The sequence below is a fragment of the Muscardinus avellanarius genome (assembly GCF_963383645.1).
Source record: "Muscardinus avellanarius genome assembly, chromosome: 13".
NCBI lineage: Eukaryota > Metazoa > Chordata > Mammalia > Rodentia > Gliridae > Muscardinus > Muscardinus avellanarius.
The window spans coordinates 54,435,568-54,455,038 of NC_137799.1; the positions used below are offsets into that span (position 1 = coordinate 54,435,568).

The 19,471-nt window shown below is 41.5% G+C and overlaps 1 protein-coding gene across 3 annotated transcripts in view; it reads left to right on the forward strand.

The window, feature by feature from the left end:
* Positions 1 to 18,436, forward strand: part of SLC24A2 (solute carrier family 24 member 2) — a gene marked incomplete at both ends in the record, with an annotated part of 267,757 nt that extends 249,321 nt beyond the window's left edge. For all 3 annotated transcript variants that reach the window (XM_080708529.1, XM_080708530.1, XM_080708531.1), the window contains 3 exons: positions 7,028 to 7,117; positions 11,789 to 11,955; positions 18,187 to 18,436. In XM_080708529.1, the coding sequence (XP_080564655.1) occupies positions 7,028 to 7,117; positions 11,789 to 11,955; positions 18,187 to 18,436 (507 nt within the window). The remainder of the gene's footprint in view (positions 1 to 7,027; positions 7,118 to 11,788; positions 11,956 to 18,186) is intronic.
* Between the last annotated feature and the right edge of the window lie 1,035 nt (positions 18,437 to 19,471).

The window sequence follows — 19,471 nt, forward strand, 5'->3', positions numbered from 1 at the left end:
GCAACAAATACACCACTTGTTATAACTTTGAAATAGTCACTATGTTATTAGAGGTCTATTCCTTTGAAAAAGGTAATAGCTTAATGATTAGAGCTTGGGAAAATATGTAACATATAAATATAGATTTCATGTAAACATAGCTTTTATATGTATAAATTATATGTAAAGAATATATAAAGTCTAGATTATGTACCGCATCTATGTCACTTTTGTTGAAACATTCAAAGAAATGAAAACTTGGGACTTAATGGGTTTTAAAGTAACCAGGAGAATCCCAGTTTGTTCTCAAAGCATGCTGGCTTAGAAGTAGATTATATGGGCATCTTTTACATACATGATATGCCAAATAAAAGTATATCAACTGATACAAAAGCCATTTACATGCCTCTTGATTGTGCTGGTAGAGAAGCATTTCACTAGATGTGATCTTGTATCCATTTCCTTTTGCTGTGTAACCCAACACCTCAACCTGAAAAACACCATCATTTTTTGGCCTATAACTCTGTGAGTTGGCAATCTGGGCTGGGCTCAGTTAGACAGTTCTGCTCCTGAGACCTCATTAGCACAGGACACCTCAGCTGAGCAGCTGGTCTCTGCTCCACGTGGACTCTAACTCTGAAGTACCCTCTAACCTGGACTTAGTGGCCAAATGGCCAAGTGCCAAGAACAGCAAGACTGAAAGCTACAGCGTTCTCTTGAGATGGAGTTCAGAACTTACACACTGTCACTCTATTAATCAAAACAAGTCCTAAAGCAAGCTTATACTGAATAGTCCTCACCTCTTGATGAGAAGAGCAGCAAAGAATTACGGCCATTTTTTCAGTACCTTAGACCTCATGTGCGTCCATAAAGGCCTCTTGAGAAAATTTCCATGGCAAGGAGAAAATTAGGAATAGATATGTGCTACTCCTTAGGGCTTGGCAGCTCTGCCTTCAGTAGTTTTTTAATTACTTGTGAAGATTAACATCCCAAACCTTAACAATAATTACAGGGGAAACATGGTTGTATACTTATAGTTTCAGAGTAAATAGCACTCCCACTTGTATTTACTTCTACTTCATTTATATGCAAATTATATGACAGCATTTACTGGATCATGCATACTTTCAATTCAGATCATTTATATGAGCATCACATAGTTTTCTTAAATTAATGGTTTTGTTTTATAAGTAAAAGAACTAAAATATGAACCTTAATGAGGAATATATTTTTGATGAAAACTTAAAATTGTAATCAAAATACACTGAGTGCCTACTATGAGCCAACCACAGTTGTAGCAAAAAGAAGGCAACTGAGACCCAGAGAGGTGTAGTCACCGTCCAGTCACACACTCAACTAGTAAGACGCAAAGCCAGGACTCTAGACCAAGTCTGCAAGGTCTCTTTCACCTCCCAAGTCCAACTTTCCTCATCTCTGAGAAACTAAAATGAAGATATTGTCTAATAACAGCTACAATTATTATCTGAGCATTTATAGTGTGATAAGCATTCTGTTAGACATTTTATGTAGGATGAGGAAGAAGAAGAGAAGGAGGAGGAGGAGGAGGAGGAGGAGGAGGAGGAGGAGGAGGAGGAGGAGGAGGACTTAATCTCTACCTTGAAAAAAATAACTTTTTTTCCATTTCCCATTGAACTATTTAGGTCCCTGGAAGAGACATTTTATGTGCAGAAAATCTTCAAATCAACTAGATTTTGATATTTCTCCTCTTTTACAGATGAAGAAACCAAAACTTAAAGAGATTAAATAATTTGCCTAAGGGCACATCACTGGTAATCTGTGGGCAGAGGTTTCAATGCCAATCATATTAACCCAGAGACCATGCTTTCAATCTTAATAGGATCATTATAGGGAACTTTGCTAAATATGCACACTTCAGGCTGAATGTTCTGGATTATGCACCTGTAATTCCTGCTATTCAGGAGGCCAGAGAAGAAGGATGACAAGTTCTAGGCCGACCTGGGGAACATAACCAGACCTCCATCCCCACTCTCACCCACACACCCAGCCACCCACCCCACCAAAAGTAGTAGTAGTAGTAGTAGTAGTAGTAGTAGTAGTAGTAATTAATAATAATAATAATAAACTTTTAAGTCTCGCAGAGTAAATACTGAGTAAATGTTGTTGAATTTAAATAAGTAAAGACATGGCCAATTTGTACAGCCGACTAATGTCCAACAACTTTTTATAAGCCAAGCCAATATCACTCTGATGTACTAAAAGCTTCTAATGAGAACATTTCGCTGTCAATTATATAAGTAAACCATTACATTGGAAACCAAATGGACAGCACATGGACGCAATTTGCTTATTTGCTAATTAGTGTGAGGCCTATCCCAAGAGATGTCAGGATGAGATACCATTACTCACCATAAAATGATGTGTTCGACTTTGGCTTCCAGAGCTATTTTCTCCCTCCTAGTCAGACTGGCAGCTGAATAACTGGACAGATACAACAGGGAAGGTATATCCGTAATGAAATCATAGCATCCGAATAAAGGGAATGGGCTGGAAGAAAGTGAGCGAAGGAATTGCCTGGGTGGTGGGGTTGGCATGGTAAGGGAGCTTGACAGGGCAGCACTTAGCCAAGCTGCTGGTGCGTGAAACAGGAACAATAGAGGAGGCTGGGGAGACAGATGGCCATACAGCTGGAATGCTCGTTTCTATTTCCCTGATGCTTTTTTTATTTCCTGACACTCGGAACAGAGCCTCGTATTATGATGATGATGATGATCAGTATGTCTATGGCTGGGTATATTTTGGGCATTACTGGCCCTGCCTTTCTTTAGGAAAGAGTCGTATAACATACATGTTAGGAGCACATCTTGTAAAGTCAGGCAGAAGTCTAGTCTTGAACCACATCTAGTTCAAGATCTGGTTATAGAGACACCTAGTTTATGTTGAAGACCCTGAAGATTCACACAGATATTTTCTTTTTAAGCCTTTTTGTAAATGAGCCCTAATATAGCATTAAGTACTTTTTTATTCCCATTAATTACAAATTGGTTTCTTGATTAAGAATCATGAGCATCAAGCATTGAATTAGAGAGGTTTTCACTAATAGATTGATTTAAATTTAGTTCCTTTAAGCCCTTAGTCTGACACCTTGCTTTCTACCTTTTGGGATGGGAATGTTCTGTAGTTCAATGATGATGTTTTTTTAGATGAGAAGTTGATTCTATCCTGTGAAGTCACCTCACTGAGCAGACATGCAAAGGGGAAAAAGTAAATATGAAAAAGAAATAACAATTATATATTTAATAAATGAGATAATCTGGGAAGTGAACAACCTATGAAATGAAGAGTGGCAGTACCTGCAGTGCAGATGCCGCACCAGAAAGTAGGGAGAAGCACTTTACTCCCCGCATGCGATGCTCAGAATCAAGCTTTAGTTGATGCTCAAATCATGTGTGGCTCCACAGGGCAAGAGGGGCCCTTCTCTTCCCTATATTAGAGCATAACCCTAGGAGACTGAAACCTCATCATAAAGAGGATCCTGACACAATGACTCGAGACCAGAGTGAAAAGCTGTGGAGTCTAGTCAGGTAAATACCTGGCCTGGGAAAACTTGGCCTCTCGGCAATGACTTCCGGAATATGATCTCCAGAGCTGACCTCCCAGCTTTAAAGAAATCTGCCTTTAGCTGGGCACAGTGTCACATGCTTATAATTCCAGTACTTGGAACCTGAGACAGGAGGATTGCAGGTTTGAGGCCAGCCTCAGCAATTTAGTGAGACCCTGTTTCAAAATAAAATAGGGCTGAGGGTCTATCTCAGAGGTAGAGCATACCTGAGTTCAACCCCAAGTACTAAAAAGAAGGAGAAGAAGGAGAAGGAGAAGGGGAGGGATAGGGGGGAGACAGGGAGGAAGAGGAAAGAAAGGAAGAAGAGGAAAGAGGAGAAGGAGGACAAGGAAAAGGAGAAAGTCTTTATCTCTACTTTGAAAAAAATAATATTTTTTTCATTACCCATTGAACTCCTTAGGTCCCTGGAAGAGACCTGAGTCCTTGGCCAAAATATTTTCTCTCTAAGGAAGGGAAAGAGCACGGGGAAGCACTTAAGAGTAATATTTTGGCTACTTACTGTGGCCTGATGTCCTCCCCCGGTTTAATCAAGCCCGCATGGTCTTCTAGACATCTCAGCTAATTAATGGTCCAAACAGGCAGCAGTCGCTTAAAGAGAAAAATAACTATTATAAAATTTATGGACTATCTGAATGATAATAACTTTACTGAAAACTTGAAATTAATGGAGAACATAAGCCTAGTTTGGAGCAATAGAGATTGTTATTCATCGTTATAATGTGGATATTCAGAAGATGCATGAGTCTATCTTTTCTTTCTAACGAAGCTCTCAAAATCCACAGCAGAAAAGTGTTCTCCATGACTGCTCCAGGCCAGCCCTTTAGACAGACAAATGAGATTGCTTTCCTCCAGGGAAACTTAGGGTTCATTTCTTTGAACCAAGCTGGATAGCATTATCAAAGCAAAAAAAAAAAAAAAGTGGGATTGTTTTTTCAATGTGGAAAACTTTGAAGTAAAAAGTACTTGGCAATGATAAGTGAGAATACCCCAAGTTTCCCACAAAGTCATCAACAGAGCACTAGTTCTTGCAAGCCTGGATCTCCCTGTAGTGGGGTCAGGTAAGAAACACTGCGTTTTTAATGTCTAAATTGTTGTCGTTGTTGTTGTTGTTGTTGTTGTTGTTGTTGTTGTTGTTGTTGATGTTGTTGTTGTTCTAGGAGTTGAGCCCAGGGGCATTCTGCTTCTTAGCTACACTTTCAGCACATTTTATTTTATTTTGAAATGGGGTGTCACAGCCAGGCCTGGTGGCGCACGCTTATAATCCCAGTGCTTGGGAGGCTGAGACAGGAGAATGGCAAGTTCACAGCCAGCCTCAGCTACTTAGTGAGTCTCTTGGAAACTTAGTGAGATCGTGTTTCAAAATAAAGAATAAAAAATAGGACTGGGGGTGTAACTCAGAGGTAGAATGACCCTGGGTTCAATCTCCAGTACCACTAAATGAATTAATCAATTAATTAATCTTTAAAAAATGGGGTCTCACTAGTTTGCTGAGAGACTTGCTAAATTGCTAAGGCTATCCTCGAACCTGTGATCTTCCCATCTCAGCCTCTCAAGTACTGGGATTATAAGCATGTGCCACAACTCCCAGCTGAGTGTCTGAATGTTGACTGATGTTCCTTGGAAACTTTAAAAGTGCTCACCCTGTAAGCCTAAGATTATACAAAGTCCAGTGTAAGGAGGAAAATCTGACTAATATAGTTTGGTATGGAGAACAGGAAAGAAAAAATTTTTGCAGTACTGGGGATGGAATCCAGGGGCATTCTATCTCTGAGCTACACCCCCAGCCCTATTTTTATTCTTTATTTTGAAATAGGGTCTCACTGAGTTGTAGAGGGCCTTACTAAGTAGCTGAGGTGAACCACGATCCTCCCGTCTCAGCCTTCCAAATGCTGGGATCACAAGTGTGTGACACCACACCCAGCAGAAAACATTTCTAAGCATGTCCAACTCATACCCATGCTGGTGAAGGTCAGTCCAATTGGGTGTCTGTGCTTCTGTCCACTCCAGTTGACATATGTGGTTCCAGTGTCCAAGAGACTGGCCATCACCCACAATGTACAGAAGCCATGGTGATAGCTTCTTCATGTAGCTTTCCTGATTATATGTAGAGCTGTATTAAAGCAAGCTAGTCTGTGTTTAAACCTGCCAGTCCCTCCCACTTCCTATTCGATGTAACTTAATCCCATAGGTTTTCTTGTATATGGATTATTAAAATACGTGGTTTGCAAGCACTCAAAACTAATTCCCATAAACTTGGGAGCAGACTAAAGGAAGAGGAGAAGAAGAAGGAGGGAGAATATGAGGCTGTCAACACATTGAACAAGAGACTGAGAACAGGCTTTACAAAGGACAGGAGCAAAAGGCATCTGAGCAGCTAGCTGCAAGAACACACATTCTCTTCAAGAGACTTCCAACCCAGGAGCAACTTTGCAACAATTCCGTTCCCGCCTATTTCTTTTATTCTACAACTTTGTTGGTGTGTTGTAACTGTACATCCCAGCAACACTTAAAGCACACATGTCACTTGGCGTGTTCCCTTTGCATTCCACCCTACTTCCTCTTTCTGCATAGTGAGACTGGTGGTGATGCCTTCATGGATGGACATGACATAATTTGAACTGTTCCCTTCCTTGAGCCTCCTTTTTTCCCTCCAGGTTTCCCTCCATCTCCCCTCCCACTATTCTACAGGGCCCTCTCCTTGCTTCACTGAAGTCCCTTTTGTTTCCTATTTTCTCTCTAGCTTCCACACAGGAAAGAAAACTCTTCACTTTCTGAGATGGGCTGATCTCACTTAGCATAATATTCTCTAGTTGCATCTATTTTCCTGCAAATGACATAATTTTGTTCTTAATGGCTGAGTAAAACTTAATTGTGAGTATATACCACATTTTTTGTGGTACTGGGAGCGAAACCCAGGGGCATCTTACCTCTGAGCTACACCCCCAGCCCTATTTTTTATCCTTTACTTTTGGAACAGGGTCTCACTGAGTTGCAGAGGACCTCACTAAGTAGCTGAGGCTGTCCTCGAACCATGATCCTCCTGCTCAGCCTCCCAAATTCTGGGATAACAAGCATGCGCCACAACGCCTGGCCCACATTTTCCCAGTTATCTATTGACAGACATCTATATTGGTTCCATAATTTGGCTATTGTGAATTATGCTGCTTTAAGCATGTCTGTGCATGTATCACTATAATATTCTAACTTTCTTTTGGAAAGATAGGATGAGTGTTACATCTGGGTTATATGGTCCCAGTAATTTCATATTTCCAAGAGAAGATGTCTCCCAGCTTAATTGGGGTAGGTGAGAGAGAGCCTTTGATTTCTAATCCTGCCAAGACACAGGAAATATGGGTGAAGCCATTGCACGGGTGGTTTTTGCTTTAGCCTGTCGGATCAGCACCATGGACAGCACTGATGCCTCTGCCTCTTCTGGTTGTCTTTCAGTCATGGAGGAAGTTTTTCCCCATCACATTCTTTGGCTCCATCACATGGATCGCAGTATTTTCTTACTTAATGGTCTGGTGGGCGCATCAGGTAAGATCTTGACCATGACACCCATCTGCCTGGTTCTCCTCTAGTCTAGGTTGCCAAGTGGTTAATCAATGTGTTTATTTTCTGAAACTATCACAGCAATACTGAGTGTGAAAGAGATAAGTTACACATTGCAGGGTTGAACTTTGCTTAGTCTCTGGGCCTTCCCCTGTAACCCAGAATCCAATCGGCACAGTTACTGAAAGCCATGTGAGAGGCAAACCTGAGTACTTCTTGCCCTTGTAGCCTAAGTCCAGGCCAACCAGGGCTAGGAAGAAGCTCAAGGTTTTGCATGACTCTTGGCATTTAGTTTATCTTGGGGGATCCACTCAGCATTGCTCTCAAAAGCCTTTCAAAGCGGGCTTTCAGGAAAGGACCTGGTGGGGGGTGGGTGGCCTGTTCCATAGACTTTTGTTTATAGAAGTGATGATGCACTTCATTTTTATGACTTTAAACTCAGTACCAGTCATAATGCTTTTCACATGATGTGATCTCAGTAATTGTTTAAAAACATGAATGAAAGAATGAGATACCGGTTTTACACTCTCAACAATCATAGTGATAACCATTATTAAGTATGTGCTATGTACTGGGCAATTCACATCCTTTTGTTTTTATAATCTTGACATTAACTCACTCAATACATGGGTCCAAATCCTATGTGGGAGACACTATTACTATCTACACTGTATGGATAAAGGAGTTAAAGCTAAGAAAATCTGCTCAAGATCACATAGGCAATAAATAGCAGAACTAAGATTCTAACCTAGGACTCTGCAGCTCCAAAATTTATGCTTTTAATCTTTACTACATGCCACATAAATTCCAGACTGCCTGCTTCTAAAATTGTCATAAATAAAATTGTCATATAAATAAATAAAATAGAACAATTTGAAATAAGGAAATAGACACCAAGAACGTATGCAGATAGACCAACAAATGGTGCTGAAATATTAGACTTTCATACACCAAAATAAATGAACTTATTATTCTCAACTCCTGCCATACTCAAATGGGTCATGGTTCTAAATGCAAAGCTAAAACTATCAAACATTTAGAAGAAAGAACAGAAAGTCAACATGACCCAACTTGATCAGGGCACCGTTCCTGTGTGTCATCTTTCTCTAGCTTTTCTATAGTCATCTTCAGGGGCAGATGCTCCAGCTAAGCATCTAAGCCACACGGACTCATCATCAGGGGCTTATTGTACAACACGTATCCTTCCCACAGTGTGGATTGACCCCAGTAAACCAGCTTCTGTCCCTGCTGCCGGAGCTCTCATTGTTATTCTGATATTACGGAGAGATATGTTATCCTAGCTGATACAGATAGATATAGATATAGATATATACATGCATACATATATTTACAGTACCAGGATAGAACCCAGGGGCATTCTACCTCTGAACTACACCCCCAGTCCTATTTTCTATTCATTATTTTGAAACAGGGTCTCACTGAGTTGCAAAGGGCCTCACTAAGTAGCTGAGGCTGTCCACGAACTGCGATCCTCCTGTCTCAGCCTCCCAAATGCTGGGATTACAAGTGTGCACCACCACACACACTTATTTTTTGATCATTTACTTTTGGCAACATCATGCACAATCCTCACATCACCTCTGAGTGTATATTACTATCCCTGTGTTCCAGATGGGAAAAGCTGAGTCAGGGAAAGTTCTACCTTGCACTGGAATCACAGGGTAGGACATGCACCCGGGACTCTGTCCCAAACCAGGGCTCCACCACGCCACTGTGCTTCTTGTCTGTTCTGCCCTTCTCTGATTATACTTGGCATTAAATTCCAAATACCAATGGTTTTTCAAATAGACCCTGCTTTAGGACTCCCTGTAAGAATTTAAATTATCAAGAATGTGTTAAATAGACGGGCGTGGTAGCGCACACTTGTAATCCCGTGCTTGGGAGGTGGAGACAGGAGGATCTCGCTGGTTTGAAGACAGCCTCGCTGGCTTAAGAGACCCTGTTTCCAAATAAAAATATAAAAATAGGTCTGGGAGTGTACCCCGGAGGTAAAAGGGCTTCCAAGAACCCCAGTACCACCAAAAAAAAAAAAAAAAAAAGAATGTGTTAAATAGATTGGAACTTTCTTTGGATGTCAGTCATTTAGTCCTGATCTTCACAGTCTTTGACATTTCACTCTGAATCTAACCAACAAAAGAGATATCAAGGAGAACATTTTGTGCAAAATAGGGTGCTTCTATGCAAAGTTCTTATTTAACTTGTTCTAGGAGAATCGGTGGGAAAACATGCTAGGGAAATCACCTACATATGTAGATCAATTTGTTCACATAGCAAATAGGGATTCCGAGCCTACTGCCCACGAGGCTGTACGCTGTGACGCCCTCCTAACCAAGGCAAGGGTTCTGTGAGCATGGCGCTTATTTTCTAATGGGGACCAGTAAACCTGTGTGCCACAAGGACAGGACAAACTAAGTCAGCTCACACATCTCTGGAAGCAGGCGTGACCATCAAAATAAATACACTCCCAACTATGCTTCTAAGCTAGCAAGAACCAAGATGTTTACTTAGAAGAAAGAAGGCCTAAGCATGGCATGGTAGCACACACCTGTAATCCTGGTACTTGAGAGGCAGAGACAGGTTCAAGGCCAGCCTCAGCAATTTAGTGAGACCTTGTTTCAAAATAAAAATAAAATAGATCTTGAGGTGTGGCTTGGAGATATATATATATATATATATATATATATATATGGAGAGAGAGAGAGAGAGAGAGAGAGAGAGAGAGAGAGATTGATTGATTGATTTTGGGGGTTTTTTTGGCAGGTCTAGGGATGGAACCCAGAGGCATTCAACCTCCAAGATTCATTCCCTGCCCTATTTTTTATTCTTTATTTGAAACAGGGTCTCACTAAGTTGTGGAAGTCCTCACTAAGTAGCTGAGGCTGTCTGCAAACTGTGATCCTCCAGTCTCAGCCTCCCAAATGCTGGGATTACAAGCGTGCGCCACCACGCCCAGCATATACATAAATATATAGTATATATATAGTATTCTATTCCCCAGGAATTTTTACCCTCGTGTGCTCTTTTGACCCTTTAATCTATTTCAGAAAACAACTCTGAATGTTGTTTTTTGAAATAGTTTAAAATAGTAGACTATTAGAAACCAAACAAAACCATTTTCTTAAAGAAATATCTTAAAGAATTTCAGAACTACAGTTCTCCAACTTCAGAAAATTATATAAAGATTTTAAAAGTCCCAAAAAGCCTGATGTGGTGGCACACACTTATAATCCCAGCGCTTGGGAGGCTGAGACAGGAGTATCGCATAGGTTCAAAGCCAGCCTCAGCTACTTAGTGAGGCTTTCAGCAACTTAGTGACACCCTGTTTCCAAATAAAATATAAAATAGGTGTGGGAGTATAGCCCAGAGGTAGAAAGCCCACAAAAAAAGTCCCAAAAAGACAAACATGTTGCTCAAAAAAGTGTAGGAGCTTCCATGTGAGGCTATATCAACCATTAAAAACGTCAGTCTTAAAGGCCAAGTCCAGCCAGGATAAGGGCCCATGCCTGTAATCCAAGTACTTTAGAGGCCTAGACAAGAGGATCACAGGTTCAAGGCCAGTCTCAACAAAAATAGTACTAGAAGTCTAGCTCAGCAGTAGAATGCCCCAGGTTTCAGTCCCCAGTACCAAAAAAAAGGCAAATATCATAAGAAAATGTAATTTTTGCATAATCCCTTTCAATCAAGATATTCTACTCACAAAAGTTTTTTCCACTAATTTTTATTGAGTTTCTACAACCATTAAAGCAGGTTTTATTATCCCCACTTTATTAATAAAGAAAGCTGGGATCCATAACATTGTACCATGGAATAGTCAGCAATGGGCCAAGTATTTAATAAATACCAAAGCCAGTCCTTAGACTGAGCTCCTCCAGTTCCCTGGCTACTGCTTCTCTACAACTGACTGACATTTTTGTATTACCAAACCCAAATACACCTGAAATTCAGTTTCTGGTGGGAATGGTAGTAGTATAGTGTCTCAAGGTGTTTAAGAGGTACAGACAAGCCGGACGCTTGTAATCCCCGTACTTGGGAGGCGGAGACAAGAGGATCGCGCAGGTTTGAAACCAGCAGCGCTGGCTTAGGAGACCCTGTTTCCAAATAAAGATATAAAATAGGTCTGGGAGTGTAGCCTGGAGGTAAAAGGGCATCCAGGAACCCCAGTACCACCAAAAAAAAAAAAAAAAAGTACAGACAATAGGCGAGATTGAAGAAAAATTGGGACACTGGTCCTTCACCTTTGATGGTTTAGTTGAATATTATTTCTGCTCTAGGACTTGATGCCGCTGTAGGGTCTGGCATCAAAAACCACTTGGCCTCGGGATCAAAGGCCAAGTGATTTTTATAACTTCAATCCCTGGCTCAGTTAGGAAACACAGAGCTATAGTCCTCTATAGCTCTTTTGTATTTAAGATTATCTGCTCCATTCTCGTATGAACATTGCTGATCTCTTGGATCTGAACATCGTAATAACATAAATTCCTCTTTGGCAGTGATTTTGACTTATGCATTATAATTTTTTCAGCCTTCAGCCCAGAAGAGGAGGAATTCATTAAAAAGGGGTCATGTTGAAATGTTTGTGGGTGTGATGGTTCTGTGATTTTCGACACTCAGGTGTGTCCCTGTCATGATGTATAGGTTGGCGAGACAATCGGCATTAGTGAGGAGATCATGGGTCTGACCATCTTGGCTGCTGGAACGTCCATCCCTGATCTCATCACCAGCGTCATAGTGGCTCGGAAGGGGCTGGGCGACATGGCCGTGTCCAGCTCTGTTGGAAGTAACATTTTTGACATCACTGTAGGGTAAGTAGAGATGGTTCTATAAAGGTGCATACCAGCTCTTTCACTGACTCTGTCTTCCTACAGACTGTAAAGACATGACCGACACATCTGAGCCCAAAACTCACCTACAAAAAATTAAGATCAGGAGTTTCACAAACTCTGTTTCTTGATTTCAGAGAACTTACTGAAGAATAAGTCATCCGAGACAGGCAGAAACACATACCTGCAGGCAGAGTGGACATATTAGAAAATACCAGAGAATCTCACTTATATAACTGCATTATCTACATTATAAATACTCAGTATGCAGACAGGACTGAGATGTTCTGATAGTGTTACAGTGTTTTTGTTCCATTTTCTAACTAATGTCCCTGACCAGACTCGGGTGAGATTTGGATTGGAACAGGCAAAGATAGGCTCAGCACAAACACCCATCTCCCCCTTCCCTGAAAAATTGCTGCCAGTCTTGGCATTTTCCTTGGTTTTTCTGTGTTGGTGAAGATACTCTAGGTTTTGTTTGGTTTTTGTTGCTGTCGTTGTTTTGTTTTGTTTCTTTTTGAAAGTGGAAAGATGAGGTATTTTCTTAAAGTTAAACAGAGTTCTTAATATGAATAATTTTCTAGTGGTAATCGCTATCATAAGCCAAATTATCTTTCCTTTCTCATCTCACTTGTCAAAAGCAAAAGTAAACTGACACCCAACCCTGAATGGCAGCCTCCTTTAGAATGGAAGACACAAGGTAGTATCTCGTGTTCTACTCTAGTAGAACAGAGCTCTTAACATTTGAGTTGGAAGTCCAGTAAAAAGCATCTGTGTTCTCATTGAGTATCTTAAACATTGTTCTGTATTATCCTTTTTCATTACCAAGTATGTGTTCATCACTTTTTATACAATGTCATCATGTATACAACAATCATCACCCCTATTTCTCAGACAGGGAAACTGAAGAGCACAGAGTTCACACAACTAGTAAATGAGGTAGCTGGAATTTGAATGGAGTTTGTACTGTCAACCACACTATCTGTGCACAAAACCTTGCTCTGAACTACCACTGTGTGAACCTCCTTTGAGTCCCAACATGCCCTGTCCCACTGGGCTTCCTTCCTTTGCTGGCCCCTCTCACCCAAGGGTCCTTTATGCTTTTCTACCTGGAAAACTCTGACTTATCTTGTTAGTATCAGCTCAAATCCTGATTTCTCTGATTCCCTTGGGCCTGACCTGGGGGCTCTTGCTTCTGTTGACTCCACACATCGCACCCTTGTCACGGCTGTGTCTGCTTGCAAGCCTCTGGACCCCCGCAGCGCAAATGCTCACCTGGCACATTGCATAATGCACAGTACTGGCTTGTCAAATGCTTAGGAATAAGTGGATCAATAGATGAGGGAATGAATGCCTTCAAAGGTGCACATTTTAAAGGAAATTGTCCTGGTCTAAGTAGTATGTCTTAGCTCTGATACTTGCAGGTTTAGAATAGTCTTTTTTTTTTTTTTCAAAGTACTAGGGATGGAACACAGGGGCATTCTATCTCCAAGCTACACCCCCAGCCCTATTTTTTATTATTTATTTTGAAACAGGGTCTCACTGAGTTGCAAAGGGTCTCACTAAATAGCCGAGGCTGTCCGCAAACCACGATCCTCCTGTCTCAGCCTCCCAAATGCTGGGATTGCAAGTGTGTACCACCATGCCCAGCTTAGAAGAGTCTTCTTGGTGAAATCATTTGTTAAAAAAAATTAAAGCCAGGTTTGGTAGTGTATGCCTGTAATCCCACTATTTGGGAGGCTAAAACAGGAGAATCACAACACAGGTTCAAAGCCAGCCTCAGCAATTTGACAAGGCTCCCAGCAACTTAAGGATATCTTGTTTCCAAGTTAAAAAAAAAAATAGGGATGGGGTGTAGCCTGGAAGTAGAGGGCCCCTGGGTTCCATCTTTAGTACCACAAAAAAATAAAATAAAAAAACAAGGAAGAGAGAGAGAAAAAGAGAGAGTATAAAGAAAAATTCCTATTTCACTTTTTATGTTCTCTTCCAAATTTCTCATAGTATTCTTAGTGAGTGTTTAGTTTTGTCCTCCTGGAGGGCTGTTCTTTTTTTTTTTTTTCCATTTTAAGCCATGTGTATATGGCAGAAACAGACATCTATTAGTAAATCTCATGGCCCATTTTCTAAGTGGTTTTTATAACTATCATAATTAATAGTTTATGACTTCAAGTATTCTAGCCTGTTGCTTCTCATTTTAACCATTACCTTTTAATAGAATTTTATTTTCTAAAGATTATGCTATGATGGGAATTCATGCAGAAAACTTACAATTATTTTATTAGGATAAATTCCTTTAAGCGGTATTAATGGATTTTTTTTTTTTTTTTTTTTTGCAGTACTGGGGATGGAACCCAGGGGCATTCTACCTCTGAGCTACACCCCCAGCCCTAGTTTTATTCTTTATTTTGAAACCAGGTCTCATTGAGTTGCAAGGGGCCTCACTAAGTAGCTGAGGCTGGCCACAAACCACGATCCTCTGGTCTCAGCCTCCAGAATGCTGGGGTTACAAGTGTGTGCCACCACACCCAGTTTTTTTTTGTTTTGTTTTGTTTTTGTTTGTTTGTTTGTTTTTTGGTGGTACTTGGGGTGGAACCCAGAGGCTTTCTATTTCCGGGCTATACTCCCAGACCTATTTTATATTTTATTTGGAAACAGGGTCTCACTAAGTTGCTGAGAGCCTCACTAAGTAGCTGAGGCTGGCTTCGAACCCATGCCTTCGAACTCCTCCTGTCTCAGCCTCCCAAGCGCAGGGATTACAAGCGTGCACCACCATGCCCGGCATCACCACGCCCAGTTTAATGGATTAATTTTTTGACACTGGCGATTATACCTAAGAATATTCTACCTCTGAACTACACCCCAGCCCTTTTTTATTTTTTTATTTATTTTTTATTTTTTGGTGGTACTGGGATTCCTGGAAGCCCTTCTACCTCCGGGCTACACTCCCAGACCTATTTTTACATTTTATTTGGAAACAGGGTCTCTTAAGCCAGCGCGCACAACTGGCTTCGAACCTGTGCAAACCTCCTGTCTCTGCCTCCCAAGCGCGGGGATTACAAGCGTGCACCACCACGCCCGGCTTTATTTATTTATTTATTTATTTATTTATTTATTTATTTTGTGTGTGTGTGTGTTGTACTGGGGTTTCTGGAAGCCCTTCTACCTGCAGGCTACACTCCCAGACCTCTTTTTTTATTTTTGGAAACAGGGTCTCTTAAGCCAGCACAGCTGGCTTCGAACCTGGGCGATCCTCCTGTCTCTGCCTCCCAAGCACGGGGAGTACAAGAGTGTGCCACCACGTCCGGCTTTTTATTTTTTATTTTGAAAAAAGATCTCACTAAGTTGCTGATTGTCCTGCTAACTTATGGGGGGGGGGCTGCTAATGGCAACTAGGAAGTAAAAAGAGGAAGAGGCTGGTTACAACAGTGTAGTACATACATACAAGGGAACTTTACTCCGACGTAAAAACAGAATTATGTCACTTGCAGGAAAGTGGATGAAACTAGAGACTATTACACTAAGCAAAATTAGCCAGTCTTCAAAAGCACATGGTTGTATATTTTCTCTCATACATGGAAGCTAGAGGGAAATTGGGTAACAAAAGAAACCTCAGATAAAGGAATAGAGACTCTATGGAGTGATGGAGGGGGTTCAGGGAAGGGAGAAGGGGGGAAAGACACGCAAGGAAGGTAACAGTTAAATAAAATTATGCTATGTACATATACAGAATCATCAGTGCCAATCTCAATGACATGTATGGGGAAGGGGAGAGAATGGGATAGAATCCAGAGGGAAACACACCATGGGTTATGTGGGTGTGTATTCCTATCACTCTACATTTCATTATGATATATAATTATTTTTTTGTTTTAATTTTTTATTGGTGCACTGTATTCATACATCATAATGGAATAAAAACTTGTGTAGACATACATGCACACATCGCCCACTTAGCTTCTACCCGACCCCACCCCATTCCCTCCCCATCCCTCCTTCCCATGCTTGGCTTAGTGGTTGACATCTAATATTATAGCAATTTATCCAAAATTAACAATGATAATCTCACATAACAGATTCATTTGTCTGATATCAAACTTTTGATCACTTAGAAATAACATTTCGATATTTCTTTTTGCTTTCTTTCTTACCAGAGGATTTTTTCTTTTTTTTTTTTAAGGTGAAACTATCATACATTTTTTTTTTCAGAAAAAATCTATCCTAACATGAAATATGAACTCTAAATACCCAAAACAATCTTGAAAAAGAACAAAGCTAGAAGATGTACATTTTCTGATTTCATTATGATATATAATTATAATGCACCAATAAAATATTTTTAAAAAGAGAGAGGGGTGAGGAGCCAGGGTCCCAATATCCTATTAGAGGCCATGCCCCCAGTGACCTAACTTCCTTCCTCTAGGCCCCGCCTTCTAAAGGTTTCACCACCATCCACTAGCACCACAGGCTAGGGACCAAGCCTTCAACATGTGGGCCTATTCAAGGTCCAGACTATACCATCTAGTTTGATAAGAGTAAACTGGCGTCGAGTCTTTCTCTTGGTAAGCTCACCAGAACTAGTCACTAGTGCTGGTTTCCATGTGTGCACCACCACCATTCTTAGGGTCTCCCCTTCTGGTTTGTGAATTTCTTATTCCTGACCCAGGTGGCAGGACTGCCCCTCCTGTCAAGAACAGGAATTATATTTTGTTCTAAGCTGCCCCTGGGGAACACCAACCCAACGACATTCACTGAAATAAGCATCTGCCAGCCAAGTTCTAGTGAGAAAAATACCTATGCTGATCCCCACAAGGCCTTCACATCCATCACAACAACCCTTACCCAGGCCAGTATGTGCACCTGGATGGGAGCCTGCAGGTTGCAAGGCTCTGGGGATTCAAAGGTGTATAATGCGTGAGCTCTGTTTTTGCACACTTTCTCCAGCAGAGAAGATATACACACTCACTACCCCTTTCATCCTCATCATTTCTCAAACAACTTATTTGCTTTTCCTTTGAAGAACTTCACATTTCAAAAGGGCACCTTCTCTTCCACACCCCTGAGACCAGGCCAAAACTGAACCTCCCTTAGCCATGCAGAAGGCTGAGCCAGCTGAGTCAGCATCTCCCCAGCCACACTCCGTCCTCGATCTCAGTGGGTAGAAGCAGCTGCATTTCCCCGGCCACCTACAGATGCTCCTGCCACCTGAGTGGACCACTTCAACCTTGCTCCTCCCTCAGAGAGTCCTAGTCAGCTCCCGTGGCAATCCTGGCAATTAGCTTCCCAGTGTGTTTCAGAGTTACCACTCCAGATCAGAAACAAAGATGTTATCAGATTTTTAAAAATCAAAAATAACACATTGCAAATGTATGATACTATCTTCTCCCAATCTTTCAGGAAACAAAACCATTGTTTTAAATCAAAAGATTGTCAGCATCTCTTCCAGAAAATTCTCCAACTGCTATATTGTATCATGATTCCCACCGTCATCAATTAGTTTTACTTGCCTTTAGATTGTTAAATAAGTCAAGGCTATTTTCTGTCTCCATTTTACTGTTTTGGTTTGTTTTTGGTGTGTTTTCAGTACTAAGGATGAAACCCAGGGGCATTCTACCTCCAAGCTACACCCCCAGCCCTATTTTCCATTCTTTATTTTGAAACAGGCTCTCACTGAGTTGCAAAGAGCCTCATTAAGTAGCTGAGCCTGTCCGCCAACCGCGATCCTCCTGTCTCAGGCCCCCAAATGCTGAGATTACAAGTGTGCACCACCACACCCAGCTCTCTGTCTCCATTTAAAAAATAATAATAATTTGTTTCTGTTTTCACTACTCATTTCTATACCTGCTCTTTGTTTTTCTTCTCTCCTCACCCTGTACAGATCCTCCAGTTCACCCTTTTAGGGCTGAGAGCAACATTTTCATTTCCACTAGGAAATAAACAAAAAAAAAATAACTTTACATCAAATTCACAAGTCACCTGCAGTAGTCATGACTTTGATACCATTCCATTGTAGAACAGATTTTCTGTGTCCTCCCTAATTTGGTCAGGAAATAGATAAACGCTTTTCAAGTCACCTTTGTCCTTCCAGGATTTCCTGAGACGCCCTTGCGCACGCCCTTGGAGCGCCTCTTGCAATCCCCTGTTCCTGGTGCACTGGTCACTGCGCCTTCTTCGACCCGCCTGACTCCTCCTCCCCTGTCTGCCTCTCTCCTCCAGGCTGCCGCTGCCCTGGCTCCTGTACACCATGATTCACAGGTTCCAGCCGGTGGCCGTCAGCAGCAACGGCCTCTTCTGCGCCATCGTGCTCCTCTTCATCATGCTGCTCTTCGTCATCCTCTCCATCGCCCTCTGCAAGTGGCGGATGAACAAAGTGCTGGGCTTCATCATGTTCGGCCTCTACTTTGTGTTCCTGGTGGTCAGCGTCCTCCTAGAAGACAGAATTCTTATGTGCCCTGTCTCCATCTAGCGGGAAAAGCCATATCTTGAATCAATAAATAGCATGGATGGTCCCTTCCGGCTCTGGGCTCTGAGCCCCTTGACCTCTTGAGAGGTGGCAGCTGGCACCCTGCTCTGGGCCAAGTGTCCCTCCCTGGTGGACTGGAGGACAGATGGATTCACACTGGACCCATTTACTTTGCAGGCTGCTTCACCTTCGCCTACTGAAATGACTCCATGTAAGAGACTAAAAGAACCATCAATATGGGGCTTCTCTCCATTCACCACTGACAGGTACTCCTCGCTGGCCGGAGGTACATTCATTGTATTGATGCAAACAAGGACAGAGGCTATATATATATATATATATATATATATATATACATACATATATATATACATATAAAATATACATATTATAAATATACACACCTGAGCACACAAATCCTGCCTGTTCCTCTCCCTCTATATCTATAGATTATTACATAACTGTACACAGAGAGAAATTATATATATATATAAAATCATATATATATATATGTAAGTACAAATGCATCTTTTCAGGGATAGCTCTAGTATATTTATAGTACATTTTTGAAGAGGGGCATCAGCCTTCAACCTTCAGTTTGCTCTTTGCCTCTCAAGTGCAAGAGGTGAATAGAATCAATAGATAAAGGTAGCCTCGCTGTGACCTTCAGCCTACCTTGAACTTACTGGGATCCTGCCTCATATGGTAGATGGTTTAGAGAGATTGTTGCAGGGAGGAGGGCTTAGTAGAGAGAATCTATAGGAGCTCTGAGCTGAGCCCCCCAAAGCATTGCCACAAGCCAAACAGGGAAGACAGTCTGCTCACCCTCAGTGGGGTACCCTGACCAGAACCTACAGGGTTATTTGGAACAGACAGAAGTAAAACCCAGACTTGGTGGATATTGGATTGGGACAGGAGGGAGGTGAACAGAGTTGGGTTGTTTTGTTTTTTCTTATTATTGCCCCCAGCATGCAAGTAGAAAATATGAGTGCAGACCAAATTAGTGCTTTTCTAGGACAGCAAAACTATGTAACTGAA